The sequence below is a fragment of the Emys orbicularis genome, chromosome 12, assembly GCF_028017835.1.
Source record: "Emys orbicularis isolate rEmyOrb1 chromosome 12, rEmyOrb1.hap1, whole genome shotgun sequence".
In the NCBI taxonomy this organism is placed as follows: Eukaryota; Metazoa; Chordata; order Testudines; family Emydidae; genus Emys; species Emys orbicularis.
In genome coordinates this window covers 2574166-2590356 of record NC_088694.1, presented here as the reverse complement: position 1 = coordinate 2590356, position 16191 = coordinate 2574166, and the positions used below count along the sequence as shown (strand labels likewise).

General features: G+C 59.8%; 1 protein-coding gene across 1 annotated transcript; it reads left to right on the top strand.

Moving 5' to 3' along the window:
* Positions 1–330: 330 nt before the first annotated feature.
* On the top strand, positions 331–16055 carry LOC135886024 (bactericidal permeability-increasing protein-like). Its single transcript, XM_065413916.1, has 15 exons — positions 331–433; positions 1370–1484; positions 4014–4142; positions 5321–5476; positions 6475–6538; positions 7308–7368; positions 7713–7804; positions 8521–8697; positions 9358–9417; positions 11392–11559; positions 11799–11866; positions 12259–12301; positions 13099–13162; positions 13281–13357; positions 15973–16055. Exons 1-15 carry the CDS (start codon positions 331–333, stop codon positions 16012–16014), a joined length of 1419 nt encoding a protein of 472 aa, XP_065269988.1. The 3' UTR covers positions 16015–16055.
* Positions 16056–16191: the final 136 nt, after the last annotated feature.

Here is a 16191-nt window from a genome sequence, read left to right as displayed (position 1 = left end):
GGTCTCATCAGGAGCTGAGGTACTGGCTAGGGTTGTATTCACGGGTCCCCAGGCTGTCTTCACTGTTCCAGACTTGCCAAGCTGCTCCGTGGGGAGAGAGAAAAGTGGTTTCTCATGGACGTGTCTCTTGCGGCAAAGGACTGGCCCAAAGTCATACTTTAGAGCTGAGCTGGGAACCCAGCCCCGTGCTGCAAGCGCCAGGCCTGTAGCTTTCCCATGGGAAGCTGTGGGATGGGTGCTGGGAGCGCTGGGCTGTCACATGCTGCTAGCCGCGTGCCTTTGTCTCCCTGCTCCAGGTGGTGAAGAGGATCCCAGCTCCGGTCCTAGAGGATGGTTTGGGCATTTGTCTTTGTTCTGCTGGGCGCTTGCTGTCGGGTGGAGGGAACCAATGCCGGCCTGAAAGGCAGAGTAACACAGAAGGGCCTGGAGTACGGTCAGTTATTACCCTGTTTGTTTTTCACTGGAATTGTGGCCTGTGCTCTCAGCCCGGAGACATCCCCAGGGCCCTGCTCTCCCTCGGAGCCGGAAACGGGCTGGCATCTGTTCCTTGTAGGGTGACCAGATGTCCCGATTTTATAGGGACAGTCCCGATTTTTGGGTCTTTTTCTTATATAGGCTCCTATTACCCCCCACCCCCTGTCCCGATTTTTCACATTTGCTATCTGGTCACCCTAGTTCCTTGGGATCCACGCTCTGGGAGCAGCCTCACCACGGCTGCTCCCTGCAGTGCCCTGCCACGGCCCCAAGCTGCTCTCTGCAGTGCTGTATAGCAGAGGGGGAAGACCTGGTTCAGCCAGCCTGGGGAACGTTCCCAGAGCACTCCTTCCCCTGCATGCCGTGGGGCAGTGTGGAGGGAGGATGTGAGACTGTCACCGCCTTCCTGTTCCAACGGCCCCAACCTGCTCCCTGCAGTGCCCTGCCACGGCCCCCAGCTGCTCCCCGCAGTGCCCTGCCACGGCCCCCGGCTGCTCCCCACAGTGCCCTGCCACGGCCCCCGGCTGCTCCCTGCAGTGCCCTGCCACGGCCCCTGGCTGCTCCCCGCAGTGCCCTGCCACGGGCCCAGGCTGCTCTCTGCACTGCCCTGCCATGGCCCCCGGCTGCTCCCCGCAGTGCCCTGCCACGGCCCCCAGCTGCTCCCCGCAGTGCCCTGCCATGGCCCCTGGCAGCTCCCCGCAGTGCCCTGCCACAGCCCCCGGCTGCTCCCCGCAGTGCCCTGCCACGGCCCCTGGCAGCTCCCCGCAGTGCCCTGCCACAGCCCCAAGCTGCTCCCCGCAGTGCCCTGCCACGGCGGCTGTCTGTGGGCCCTGCCACGGCCCCTGGAGGCTCTCCGTAGGCCCTGTCGTGACCCCAGCCTGCTCTCTGACTCAAGGTCAGCAGTTCGGCCTGGAGGCGGTGAAGTCACTGCTGAAGAAGGAGCACTTCCCGGATCTGAATGGTTCATACAACATCCCTCTCATCGGGGACGTGGGCTATTCCGTGTCCAGGTAAGAGCGCGGCTCCTTCTCCCTGGTGCTGGGGCCAGGAACGCACTCATTGCCCCCCCCCCCGAATCAGTGGGGCTCCCAGGCCCTCTGCACCGGACAGCTCGGGCTCGTCACGGGGACTCCTGAGTCCTTTGATGAGAGTCGCTCGGGGCTGGGCATGGGCAACGTAAGCCGGTTTAGTGCTGCAGGAGCTGCCACCTCACACATCCGCCCATCCATCCGTATGGAATGAGAGAATGCCCTCCCGCCATGGCCTGTCACTCCCCTGGGGCCCCGACCCCGCAGGAGACAGGCGGGATCTCATTGGGGGGGGTGTTCCCTCCCTTCCATGCCACGGGACTGGCGTTCTCAGCTGCGGGGTCGGGGCTGCCTGGCACCATGGTATTGCGGTCGGGTGGCCCAGTGGTGCAGGCACCAGCTGGGTTCAATCCCAGCTCCACCCCGGACTGCCTGTGTGTCCTTGGGCCACGTGCACTATGTAAGGGGACTGTTGGGCCTGCACTGAAACTCTGTGCGGGTTGTTTGGTTGGTCCTCTCCCAGTACCAAAAGAAAGGGGGAGGGCCAATGGGAAATCAGGACCCTAAGACTGACAGTCCCCAGGGCCAATGGGGAGAGGGCAATGCTCCAGGTCAGGCTGATTGACAGGGCAGCCAGGCCAATGAGGGAGCCAGGAGCGTGGTGTCCCGTGTGAGGTGGAACGGCCGGGCCGGAGGGGCAGAGCTAAGGGGAGAGCAGGAGCTCGGATGGGCTGGGAGCGAGGGCCAGAGCCGGGGCCAGAGGAGCAGCCCCGGGAGCTGAGCTGGAGGCAGGGTGCGAGTGGGGCTGGGGCTGAGGCTGAGGCCAGGGCCGGGGCCGGGGCCATGCGGAGCCGGGCACGTGAGCGGCTGGGGAGTCCAGGAGCCCCGGGCCCCGGGCCCAGCGCAGGGAGGCCCCAGGCACGAGGCCTTGCAGGCCGGGCTGGGAGGGGCTCGTGACTCCGACGGGGGCGAGGCTGGGGGGACGGGCCCTTCCCCCTAGCGCCTGCGGGCGTGTGGCACCGCCAGAGCAGGGTGTAATCCCCGGTGTCATGGCAGCGCAGCCAGGGCCTGGGCAGGGGCGTGGGCCCTGCGAGGAGCAGGCTGGGAACGTCCCTGCGCCCCCGAGACGGCCGGGTGTGGTGCCCCAGGCCCACGGGGCAGGGTGACATGTTTCCCTTTCACCTACCCCGTTTTTTTTAATTGGTTGCTGTTTAAAAAATTGTATTTGCTTGAACTCAGTGCGGTGAGCAATGGGGCAGGGAAGTGTCTGGTGCAGAGACAGTGCCCCGGAGTGGGGACACCCTAGCCCCTGTTCGACGTGACCATGACAAGACTAGGGGCCCAGCCCCCCAGGAATCCTGGGCCCAGCCGTGTCGGGGTTACGAGGACTCTGCCACACGGGAGAGAGGAGGGGAGCCCTTGAGGTCAGGCAGGCCCATGTGTAAAGGAAGTGGGAGCAAGGACTCAGATCGTTTCGCTAGCCCATTTCACCGGGGTAGTGTATAAACCAGGAAAGGTCTCCACAATAGTGGGACCATTCCCCCACTTACAATTAGATGGTGAGGTGCCCAGATGCTGCGGTGATGGGTATTTTAGCTGGCTAGACTGTCCCTGCCGGCCATCTCTGTAACAGTCTTACCTCCAGCTCAGTGACCCTGGCCGCAGGACGGTGCCGGGGCTCTGAGCCATGAGCTGCTTCACAGAACCTGTAACCTTTGCCTCCAAGATCAGTCAGATGTCCTGCCCTCTGGGTAGTGCCCACCGTCACTCAACTGCTGTGACTCCAAACTGCACCCGGGTGGCCAGGGCTGGAGCTCGATGCATGAAGCTGGTTTAGGTGCATTAGAAATTAGGCACCTGAGTGTTTTTCTTGAACTTCCTCCGCTAACAAATCCTCTCAAAGCCTCCCATTCCCTCACACCTAGTCCACTCAGGCCGATCCCCCGCCTTCCCTCTGTGAGTGTCTCTCACCTCCTCTTAGCCACACGCTCATCTCCCCTGCATAGGTGATCCCAACTGACCTGCTTCCTTGTCTCACACCCCACCCAGAGAGCTCTGCCCTGACTCACTCTAACACACACACGCACACACACACACACACACACACACACACACACACAGGACACACCCATAGATCTGACCTGCTTTCTCTCTCTCTCCCACACTCCCAGGATGCAGCAGCTGCAATAAATGTCCCTTTCCCCACGTTGCTAAAACCAGTGCTGCTCCCCGAGTGTTCTCCTGAAAATTGTGGCCAAACACCCACACATACATACATATGCACACCTACTGCATGCACACACACAGGCACACACACATCCATATGCAGATGTGTGCGTGCACACACACACACACACAGCCCCCCTGCTCCCCAAACACACACACACTGTGGAGCGTGGCAGAGGTTCCCGGGAGTTCCCGAGGTCCCCATGACAAGCTGTTCCTGGGGCGTGTGGGGGAGCATTTGGCCTTAGGGCAGTCGGGCTGATGGGTCTTTCTGCTGCTTCGCAGGATCCAGATTCAAGAGCTGCAGCTGAATGAGTCGGTCGTAAGCTTCTCCGAGGGGACAGGCGTGAGGCTCGTGGTCAGCAATGCCCGCATCCAGCTCCGCGGTGTCTGGCGAGTGAAAGTTCTGTTCGTGTAAGAGCTGCTCCGCTGCTGGTGCGGCCACTGGAGCCCTCCATAGCCCCAGGGACAACGGGGACCCCACCTCCACACTCCCCTCAGCTCCCCAAACTCCCACCCAGGGCCAGAGCCAGCTCCGATGCCATGTGCTGTTCTCCACCATAACCAGAGCTGGGTCATCTCCACTGGGCGGGGGCTCTGGGGCGCGCACCTGCAGATGTGACTTGCCCAGCCTGACCGTGGCCTCGTGGGAAGGGCAGGGGGGCTGGCGCTGGCACTAGAGATGCTGACACAGGGTCTGGGCAGAGGCCAGTTTTGCTCCGGGGAGCAGTCGGACAGGGCCCCGCTTTGCGGCTGCTGTCTCCAGTGCCGCCCTGCGGTGCAACCCCAAGAGGGTAACGTTGAGCCTCCTTCCTGCCTGTGCTGAGAGCACTGATCCCCCTGCAACGGTTACCAGCTCCTTAGCCCCCCCACAGGGCCCGGCATTGGTTGGGGGCCCCAAGCCCTGCAGAGACCTCATTTCTTCGCTTGGTCAATGGGTCTAAAAAGATGCGAGTCCCTTTGCTAAAGGGACCAAGGGAAGGGAGCACCAGATGCCTTCTCCTTTGCGGACATATTGTTCCCCGGGGCCATCGGTGACACAGCCTGGGGGGTGTTCCTGCTACCTGAACCTTGGTGCAGGAGCATAGCTGGAAGGGAGGGAAAGGAGCAAGAGGGAACCTCCCCTGCCATGCCCTGGCTCCCCTCCGTGGCTGCACAGGTACAGGGAGGGAGGGAGGGGCAGATTGGGAGGTGCTGCTCTGGGGCGATGGAACAGAAGGTAGGGAAAGGAGGTGACGACTCCGTGCTGGGGTAGTGGCACATTCTGGGCAAGGAGTGCTGAGTGCAGCTACTAGGGGGGCAGCTGCCCTCACAGAAACCACGGGCACAGCTGGCAGCCTTGTGGGCAGCTGAGCAGAGAGGCCAAGGCCTGGATGGGTCCTGGGGGCACTGCTCCCCCAACCCCTGGAGGAAGTCCCTGCAGCGCAGGGCAGTGCGGGAAGCTCTCTCCCTCTGCAGGTACAGCTCCGACTCCGCTCTCCAGTGCCGTCTCCCTGGGGCTCTCACCCCAGCCTCTGGGCCCGTAGCTAGGGCAGACCGAGCTCCACTAGCCGGCAGGTGCTAAACTGCCCTGTGCTTTCCTCCCTTCCCAGACCCGACAGCGGCTCCTTTGACCTGAGCGTGAGCGACCTGTCCCTCTCCACCGAGCTGGGGGTGAGCAGGGATGACAGTGGCCGTCCCCAGGTGTGGAGCACCAACTGCCGCTCCAGCATCGGGAGGCTAGCTGTGAAGTTCCATGATGGAGCCAGGTGAGTTCTGGCTTTCTGAGGCCCTGCTACATCCCTTACCCCCGAGCTGGGCTCAGCTAGGCTGCTTATACTGTCAGCCCCCTTACAGGGGGGCACGCTCACTGGGGGGGGGGGGGGGGCTGCGCTCTGCACATCACGGCCTCTCTATCCCACAGAGCCCGGGCCTGCTCACTGGCTGCACCTGCTGTGGAAAGCACCACGCTGAGGCTTGGACCGCAGGGCTGGCTGGGAGATGGGGGCAGGTTCAGAGCAGTCTTTTTAGAGGGGGAGTTGGGACCAGATCATGTCCATGGTTTTATTCCTCTAGGTCAGGGTGTCAGAGTCACTCTGCCGTGGGAGGCCAAACTACATTTTTACTTACGGTCTGTGGCCAGGCCGATGACATATGGGGCAAGTCCCTCCATCCCCCCAGATCTCCCATTGGCCAATAGCAGAGTTGCACAAAGAGGGAGGTTACAATATGGCCCTTGTGTACTAAGTGAGCCAGAAACGGGCCAAGTCACTCTTGTCCTCAGCCTCAGACCTGGGGAAAGGCGACGCGGGGCTCTGCAGGGCCGGTGCGCAGCCTGCCTGTTTGCTTGGCCACTGCCACGTGCAGTTACCCAGTCTGAAATTGTGCAAACTAGGCAGACAGTGACACACCTAGATCACTGAAAATCGGGGTCGTGGTGAGCCAGCACCATAGGCATAAATGTCAGTATCCCCTGGAGATGAATGGGGGCAGGTCACATCCCCTAGAGCTGTGGTTTCAGGCTGTCTGCAGACTCAGGAAGATGCCACTGCAAGCGCTTGCACTTGATAGTGAATGGAGGGCAGTGGAGTTTCGTCCCAAGGCTTTGAAGAGGTTGACTGTTCAGAGTGGGATTTGCCAATGCTCTGGGTGCTGCCCTAGACAGCCCTGGGAGTGTTACGGAACTGGGCCAGCGCTGAGTGCTTCGGGAGCCCCCGCCCATAGCTCTGCGCTAAGCACTGACTCTTCTCCTTCTCTCTCCCCACAGCTGGCTTTACAATCTGTTCACGGGGGCTCTCCAGGCACCCCTGCGGTATGAAGTAAATAGGCAGGTGAGTGTTCACACTGCTGAGAGCAGCTCCCCGGCCCTGTCTGCCAGGACTCGGGAGGTAGGAGGAGGGTGAGATCCGCAAATGCTGAACAAGTGTCTTCCTTCCCGGCCTCTCCTGCCAAGCACTAAACTCATTCGCTCATTGCTACTAGGGGAGCTGCTGGGTACAAGGCCCTCCAAACACACGTTATCAGCAGGGCTTGCTCCTACACCTTCAGCACAGCGGCACAGACCTTTCTCGCTTGAGCTAAAGGAGTAACTCCACTCGCTGGCAGCATGGTAGGCTGTTATCCACTATTGGATCAGGCCACTAGAGCGAGATGTTGGCCAGTGTGTTACACTTAGCCTTATTGTACCAGTGCAGGTCACTTCAGGCCTCCTGCTTAACGTACCTGGTACATGGGGCAAAATATGGTCCCACTACCATCCCTGCCCCTGTGTGTCATGCTGGACACCTCTTCGTCCTGGGGCAGTGGAGAGCAGCTCCTGGGTGGGGATTGTATCAGTGTTTCTAGTTGAAACCCAGCTGAGAACCCCAAGGCCATTCTGTCCAGAGCAGTGTTCTAAACCTGAGGAAGCGACAAGGAAAGGACGGAAGGAAATTAAACAGGAGTTGATGAGAACGTATCCACACACCCTCCCCATTCACCTTATGGCTGATCCTGCTTTTCTGTCAAAACAGCTCCTCCATGGCCCCACAAGAGCCCCTGGCCTGTTCTTTCCTCTGGGAAAGGGTTTCTGAATCTGTAATGTTCTCTTTTTCCATCCAGCTCTGTCCTGAGCTCGGGAAAGGGATCAGTGATCTGGAGCGAGTCCTGAAGACCATGCAAGGTAGGAACTGGGAGCCATGGAGACCTGTAGCAACATGGGGGCAGATGGGATGAGTCGTCTGAAAGCCTGAGAATTGGGGCAAATATCAGGGAATCCTTAGGTGGGGAATCAGGGTGTGAGGCAGCAGGACGGGAACGGGCAGCTCAGACTGAATCCAGGGTGCGAGTTCAACTCAGCTGGTGATTAAGAAGAAATGAAAAAAGACAGGCTGGTCCCCCAGCTTTTTCCAGGGGGCGTCGGGCTTGACTCAGACGAGCTGTCTGGGCGCTATTGACCTGGGGGATATGAGGACTCACCGCTTTGGATTGTACTGCAGTGTTCCTCTGTCTCTGGCTTCCCTGCAGTCTCTGCCCAGATCGACCCCTTTGCTGCAATTGACTACTCCTTGGTGAACAAGCCAGTGATTGCCAGGGAGCATGGAGACATGGACCTGAAGGTAAAGCAGCCCGGCTGGGCACCGGGCTCCCTTCAGGGGGGAGGTAGACTTCCCAGAACATTGTGGACGTCTTCTGGCCCAGATCTGCTGGGAGCAGGACACCTGCCAAGCAATAAAGCGACTGCCTGGGCTGAGAAAAAGGGACATTTGTAAAGGGAAAATCTGCTCTTCAGGGGCAAAGTGGGAACATCTAAACCTATGCCTCTCCTGCTGGCAGTGCTGCCTACGCAGAGTGCAGTCCCGCTGGCTGGGCACTGCACTCCTCCCTGGGCAGAGCTGCCAGTGCGACTTGCCCCTCCATGGACCCACACCTACCCCTGACCCCAGTCAGGTTCGGTCGCTCCCCATTAGGGCTGATTGCCTGTCTCTGGAGTGATGGAGCCTGCAGCTTCCTGCTTTTCTCAGGCCCCCTGTGACACCTCAGGCCAGAGGGACATTAGATCATCTGCTCTCACCTCCTGTCTTGCCAGGCCAGAGAGTGCCCCCGTCCCCCTTGCATTGAGCCTAGTGACTTGTGTTGGGCTAAAGCAGATCTGCTGTTCTGTGGACTGCCCTGGACATGCCGGCAGAGCCAGACACGTGTGGCTGAGTCCCAAATCCACGTTATTGCCCAGCAGTTGCTGTGATTGTCTCCTGAGTGGCCCACCCAGGCCTGACCCAGCAGTCGCCCCATCCCCGGGGGTGGCGCGTAACATGTCCTGTGTCCGTCCCTCCAGGGTGAGTTCTATGGCGTGGGCAAGCACAGAGAGAGCCCCTTCTCCCCCGCCCCCTTCCTGCTGCCCGACGAGGGTGACCACATGCTGCTCCTCGGCCTCTCCGAGTTCTCGGCCAACTCGGCTGCGTTCGTCTACTTCACGGCGGGGGCCTTGCGGAAAAACTTCAGGGACGACATGGTACGGCGCCGGGGCAGCCAGCGATGTAGGACGAGGGAGTGGCCACTCTGCTTTCTGGGCGGGAGCAGCGGGAAGCCCCCTCCTCTCCTTGATTTGGCTAAGCAGCTCCCAGGACATCTCCCCCTTCCTCCATGACTGGTGCGGTGAACGCTCCCCCTGCTCTTTCAGCCCCAGAATAGGGTGACGCTCAGGAGCCCATGGGCCCTGTCCAGCTCCCCCAGGAGACCCAATCTTTCCCGAGAGCTGCATCCAGTCGCTGCAGGAGATTTTGCCATATGATTTCAGTGCTGGCTGGAGGGGAGGCTGTTTATCTACGGAGCGGGTGCAGCACCAAAGCCAGCGTGCCCCAGCCGTGCCCAGGAGGGGACCGCAGCGTTGCCACCCGTCTAGGTTCTCCCAGGCTCGGCCCTCGTTTGAGGTTGCTGACCTGGGAGAGCTGTACGGGTGCTCAGTGCAGGCTGCCAGCTGGCAGGTTTCTGGGCTCAGCATCATCCCGGATGTCCTGGGTTTTTGCATCCCAGAGGTGGCAGCCCTAGGGGAGTTGAGGGCAGAGCAGCTCCAGGCAGAAGGCAGCCTCCCCCGCCTGTCCCGGGTGGCCGTTGCTCAAGCACTGGCACGTGCTCCCCCAGCAACGTGGTGTCTCGCGTGTTTGTGTTGCAGATCCCGAAGCACTCCCCCGTCCGGCTGAACACACAGAGCGTGGGGCTGTTCTTCCCAGAGGTGAGTCAGCTGGGGCAGCTGTTATGCAGACAAAACTACACAGGATCGTTTCAGGGGGCAAGACAAAGATGCCACATTTATTATGATAACAATTTGATTTATAACCACTAGCTAATACCTTAATACTTATACACACACACACAGACACACACACACCAAATGTTCTGCGGCTGCTAGCTAGATAATTACCAGTCCTGAATGTAGCTTGGGTTGGTAGCTTGTGGCGGTAACTGGCCAGGAAAGCTGGGCACGAGGAAGGGCAGGGTCTCTGTTGGGCATGCACCGATGCCCTTCCATGTTGGCAGTAGAATGTTACCCTCCAAAGTCTCCCATCTCACCCATCCTTTTTTGTAGGCTTTAGTTTGAATTCAGAGTCTATGGGTCTTGCTGTGTCACGCTGCCTCTGGGTTTTGGTGATTGATCACCCCGTGACTTTCAGCCTGGGACCTGGCTTTGATCTTCCTTCTATTGTACCTTTGTTCTTCTCTTTTTGGGGTGGACTCTTCTTACTTTGTTAGGGCTGTTGTCTGCATCTTCAGCCCTTGGTGTTTGAACTCTGTTTCATCAGGACAGGCTGGGGCTGGAGGTTGATTCCATCATTCATACATACCTCATTCACACATCTAAACTAAACTAATAAGATTACAGCAGGGTTTGCAACAATGAAGGTTTGCAGCAGTGAGCTTTTACAAAATGGAGTGAGCGTTTTAAAATGGGGTTTGAATTACAATATGGCAAACAGTGAACAGAAGTTACAATTGTCACGGAGTGTGGGGGAGTCAGGGCCCTGCACCCCTCTTCCTGCGATTCCCCGGGACTCTCAGCCGGCCAGTAAAACAGAAAGTTTATTAGATGACAGGAACACGGTCCCAAGCAGAGCGTGTAGGTACAACCAGAACCCCTCTGCCAGGTCCCTCTGGGGGCTTTAGGGAGCTTAGACCCCAGCTTGGGGTTCCCTGCGTTGCACCACCCAGCCCAAGACTGAAACCAAACCAAAACTCCTCCAGCAGCTTTCTCCCCCCTCCCCTCTGCTCCTCCTCTCCTTTGTTCAGTCTCCCTGGCAGAAGGTGTCACTTCTCCCACCCCCCTCCTGGCTCAGGTTACAGCTCAGGTAGCTTCCTTCAAGGGAAGTCCCCCATCCCCAATGCAACTTCCCTGCAACATTCCCAGGTCAAATCTGCCCGCTCCCTACTGTGTCACAACAGTATAGACAAGTGTAGTGGATGGCAAACAGTGAACAGAAGTTACAATGTAGGCAAGTGTAATGAATGGTGAACAGAAGTTACAATCCTGAAACAGTGCAAGTCTCAGTGATTTAAGCAGGAATTGGATTGATAGTGAAACTTACAAAGGCAGCCGGCTGAACAACTGTGGCCCTTAACAAGCAGCTTAATTGAGCTGAGCAGCAGCGGACTTAGGAGCTCAACAAGTGGCTTAATTATCAAGTAGCCAGTTATTGGGGAAACCGGTTTTATGAATGAATGTTGTTTCATTCATAAAACTTTACTTATGAAGTTACATTAATAAAGTGAACAATTAAAAACAAGTTCATTGATCAGTTCTACACAGCTCTTGTGCCCTCCCCGCTGCACCTGGCATCGTTAAACCCCGACCCTGGGGAGGGCACCAGAAGGCTGGGCTCCCAGGCTGGCTCACACATAACGGACAGGCTGTGCTCATCCTGACTCTTCCTCGGCCCTCTGGGAGTTCAGACCCCCGCCCGCGAAGGGAGAGGGGAAGGGGGTCACGTGCCCATGGCCAAGGGTCGGGGTCATGCACTCCCAGAGGGTGTGAGTTAGGGCTCAGGGCCATGTACACACGGGGTGTACGTACGGGGGGACGGGGCGAGGCTGCACGGTCGGGGGGAGGATGGTATCCCGTGCCCCGGACGGCGGGATGTCTCTCTGGCTCGGGGCTGGTCACTGGCTGTTTCTGTCCATCTCACGGGCCGCTCTGTTGCTCTCCCTGGCTCAGCTGAAGAAGCTCTACCCCGACATGCCCATGGAGCTGCACCTGTTTGCCCGCAAGCAGCCCCTGCTGACCTGCCGCCCGGACAGCCTGGACCTGGCCCTGTTCGGCACAGCCGAGGCCTTCGTCGTCCTGCCAAATGCCACCCTGGCCTCGGCCTTCCTGCTGGACCTGGTAAGTGCTGGGCACAGCCCTGGGCCCGCTCGCCTGGCATCCTGGATCCCTCTCTCCGAGGGGCCCAGGCGTATGGGTGCAGGGCTGGCATGGCCCCAGCTCTCCGGGACCTGGGGTGTTGGGGGAGGGCTGGGGCCCTGCGCTCTGGGAGGGGATGGATATTGTGGGGCCTCCGGGGCCATGTTTTAGCTGCTCTTGCTGATAACAAGAATCCAAGTAACGTCTCTCTTTGTTGGCAGGATGCCAGCCTGGCCGGGCAGCTGCATCTCGACTCAGCCAAGGTCGGGGGCTCCGTGGCTCTGACTGAGTGAGTCTGGGGCTTGTCTGGAGCCTTCCCTCCCCTGCCCCCAAGCCCAGGGTTATGTCCCAGCCAGGGGCCCTCGCCCACGAGAGGTTCTATCCCCTGGAGTTTATAGCCCAGCCCCGGCCCCAATCTGGGATTTATATCCCAGCCGGACACCTCCACCCCAGGGGCTTAGGTCTCAGCCCTGGGGGTCCCATCCCAGCTGGGAGCCCCACTCTACCCCCGCTCCTCCCCACCCAGCGAGAAACCCAACTCAGAGCCCTCCCAGCCGCGCTGCGTCTCCTGAGCTCAGCCTCCCCCTCGGCGCCCGGCCTGGCTCCGTGGGACACTGTGAGCCGCTACCGCTGTGGGGAGACCCCGCTCAGCCCTGACCTTTGTCTCTGTGTCTCCAACAGCTTCAGCCTGTCCGTGGTGCGGTCCCATGTCGGCTCAGTCCAGGTGAGCCATGCCAGCAGCAGGGGCTGGGCGGGCGGCAGGGAAGGGTAGGACGAGGCGGTTTCCAGGGGTACATTGTGCGCAGCCCTTCCTCAGCAAAGCTGCCACTGAACTGCCAGGGGAGATTGGCCTGAGGACCGCGGGGCGTTGAGCTCTGACTGCCAGTATCAAATAACAGCAGCCAAGCAGATAGCAGTGCAGCTAGAGCGCACCCCCGCGACACACTGGGCGTGTGTAACACCGACAGACCCCGGTCGTCAGCGGGCGGGATCCAACCTGGGACCTCTGGAGCTTAGTGCATGAGCCTCTGCTGTATGAGCTAAAAGCTGCCTGGCCCTCAGCTAAGGCTGGCATAGATTAATTAACCTTAAGTGGCCTTGGTGCCACTAGATGGGACAGAACCACCCCCAGGAGGTGTGTGAGTTACACGTGTGCACACAGTATACATACACACTCAGAGCCTGTCACTCCCAGTGGCATGACACCCGCTCCCACATACACTCATCCACAGCCTGTCACCCTCCCTCCTACAGTCGCTCCCACTCACATACAGCCTCTCCTTCCCCTTGTTCCCACACTTACCCCAGCACCGTTAGCACCCCACGCCTGGCCATTGCACACACAGCTCCTCTCCGGCACTGCCCAGCTGGGTCACATGGTGTCCCCCCAGCACACAGACAGCTGCTGTGCCCCCTGGCCCACACAGACTCAGGAGCAGAGGGCACGGCCCCGCCGACCCCATGGAGCCGGGCTCTGCCCCACACCGTGGCAGCTCTCACCAGCTGGATTGTGTTCCGCAGGTGAAGACGCTGGAGACCCTGCTGAAGCTTGCGCTGCGGATGGTTGCACTGCCGATGGCGAACAGTGAGTCCTGCCACATTTCCGCACCCCGTGTCCCTGCTCTCGGGGTAGCAGTCCCCCTCCCGGCCGCCCACGGGCTCTGGGTCCTCCCCCCTAACCAGGGCTCCTTTCGTCTCCCCAGAGAAGCTGAAGAAAGGATTCCCTCTGCCCAGCGTCTATAACCTCAGCCTGCTGAATCCCCATGTCAAAATCAACCAGGTAGGGATCAGCCATGGCCGTGGCTCCATGTCGTTCCCAGTGTCTGCACTGGGAACCCCCAAGCCCATGGCCAGGTGTCTTTTCAGATTGGGGGGGGGATCTTTGACTGTGATTCCAGGGGCTACCTGAAAACTCTCCTATTTTTTGGCAGACAACTTAGCAATTATCTGACGGAGCACTGTTTCTAATTCCTATATAGAAGAAAGAAAATTAAATCAATATTAGCCCCACTCACCTCTAATACCAACATGTTCTGACATCTTGTGGCCAGTCACTTAAGGGACACTGGTTAGGTTTAAAATTGTAATGTCTATTCTTACTCTGTTACTAAAATTCTGCGGGGAAAGAGACCCCGTCAGAACTCCTGGGTTCTACTTCAGCTCTGGGAGGGGAGTGGGGTCTAGTGAGTTACAGCAGGGGGAAGATACATCTGGGGTCTACATAAGAACATCAGAATGGCCAGACTGGGTCAGATCAATGGTCCATCTAGCCCAGTGTCCTGTCTTCCGACAGTGGCCAGTGCCAGGTGCCCCAGAGGGAATGAACAGAACAGGGAATCATCAAGTGATCCATCCCGTCGCCCATTCCCAGCTTCTGGCAAACAGAGGTGAGGGACATGCAGAACATGGTGTTGGATCCCTGCCCAGCCTGGCTAATAGCCATTGATGGACCAATCCTCCAGGAACTTATGTAATTCTTATTGGGAAACAATGGTATAGTTTTGGCCTTCACAACATCCCCTGGCAAAGAATTCCACCCGTTGACTGTGAAGAAATACTTTTGTTTGTTTTAAACCTGCTGCCTATTAATTTCATTTGGTGACCCCTAGTTCTTGTGTTACGAGGAGTAAATAACACTTCCTTATTCCATTTTTCCACACCAGTCATGATTTTATAGACCTCTATCAGATCCCCCCTTAGTCGTCTCTTTTCCAAGCTGAAAAGTCCCAGTCTTATGAATCTCTCCTCAGACGGAAAGTGTACCATACCCCTAATTGTTTCTGTTGCTCTTCTCTGAACCTTTTCCAAATCCAATATACCTTTTTTGAGATGGGGCGACCACATCTGCAGGCAGTATTCAAGATGTGGGTGTCCCTCTCTCCATTCTCACCAGGGCCAGCTACAGGCACCAGCCAACCAAGCACGTGCTTGGGGCGGCCCCTGGTAAGGGGCGGCCAATCTTGGGGTGGCGGGGGGCAGCGCGGCACGGCGCTCGGCGGGGGGGGGGAGGGTTCCGGCGGCGCGGCGCTTGGCAGGGGGTGTTCGGCGGCGCTCGGCGGGGGTTTTGGCAGCGCGGCGCTCGGCGGGGGGCGGGGGTGTTCGGCAGCGCAGCACTCCGTGGGGGTTTTGGCGGCGCTCCGCGTGGGGGGGCACTTCGGCAGCGTGGCGCTCCGCGGGGGTTTCAGCAGCGCTCCACGTGGGGGGGGGCTTCGGCAGTGCGGCGCTCCGCGGGGGGCGGGGGTGTTCAGCGGCGTGGTGCTCGGCAGGGGGTGGGGGTTTCGACGGCGCAGCGCTCCGGGGGGGCGGAGGTGTTCGGCAGCGCAGCGCTCCGCGGGGGTTTCGGCAGCGCTCCACGCGGGGGGGGCTTTGACAGTGCGGCGCTCCGCGGGGGGTGGGGGTGTTCGGCAGTGCAGTGCTCGGCGGAAGAGGGGGGTTTCGGCGGCGCGGCACTCCGCAGGGGGTGTTCAGCGGTGCTCCGCGCGAGGGTGTTCGGCAGCGCGGCGCTCAGCGGTGCTCCGGGCGGGGGGGTTCAGCAGCACGGCGGGAGGCGGGGGGTGTTCGGCAGCACGGCGGGGGGCAGGGGCTGTTTGGCGGCGTGGCGCTCGGCAGGGGGGTGTTCGGCGGCGCTCGGCGGGGGCGGGGTGGTTCGGCAGCGCGGCGGGGGGCGGGGGCTGTTCGGCGGCGTGGCACTCGGCGGGGGGGTTCGGCGGCGCGGCGCTCGGCGGGAGGTGTTCGGCAGCGCGGCGGGGGGCGGGGGCTGTTCGGCGGCGTGGCGCTCGGCGGTGGGGGGTTCGGCGGCGCGGCGCTTGGTGTGGGGGGGTGTTTCGGCGGGGCAGGGCAGGGCGGCGCTGGGGGGGGAGTGTTACGGCGGGGTGGCGCTTTTTTTTGCTGCTTGGGGCGGCAAAAAAGTTAGAGCCGGCCCTGATTCTCACCATTTATTCCTACCTTTTGTTTCCTATGTTTTAACTGGAGTGCCTGGCAATGCTTTCAGGATCGTCTACTGATCCTTAATTGAATGTAATGACAAGTCTTTTGTTACCTTCATCAATTGGCCTCTGTTTATAAACAAACTCCCTGCCGCAAAGGCAGAAGCTGGGAGCAGCACCGAACTCATCCCATGGCAGTTCGGCGCGCCACCTGGGGCTAGAATGTGTGCTGTGAGCAGACCTCAGGTACGAAACTTGCGGGGGGGGGGGGCGGTAGAGCTCCTCTGCCCCCCCCCCCCAATGGTGCAATGGTGCCCCTGCTCTTGGGTCCTGCAGGGGGCTCGCTCACACCTACCCCATCAGCGACTCCTGCTGGGGGACTCTGCGGCCCATCTGGCCAGCGCTCCTACCCCACAGCTGCTGTCATTAAACACGGACGGACTCTCAGCCTGCCATTTTGTCTTCACAGGGGTTTGTGTTGGTAGCCACAGATGTGCAGTACAAGGCTTGAGCTGCCGTGGCTGGGTAGCCCCCCCGTGGAGAGAGCCGCTGCCCCACAGGAGAACGCACACGGCCCATGGCTTCCCTCGCCCCTGCATCCTGCTGCTGCCTGCCCTGGAGTCGGCCTGGAGCCCAGGGCCAGAGGGGGCATTTTGTGTTATTTTAAGTAAAACTGAATTTTTTATGC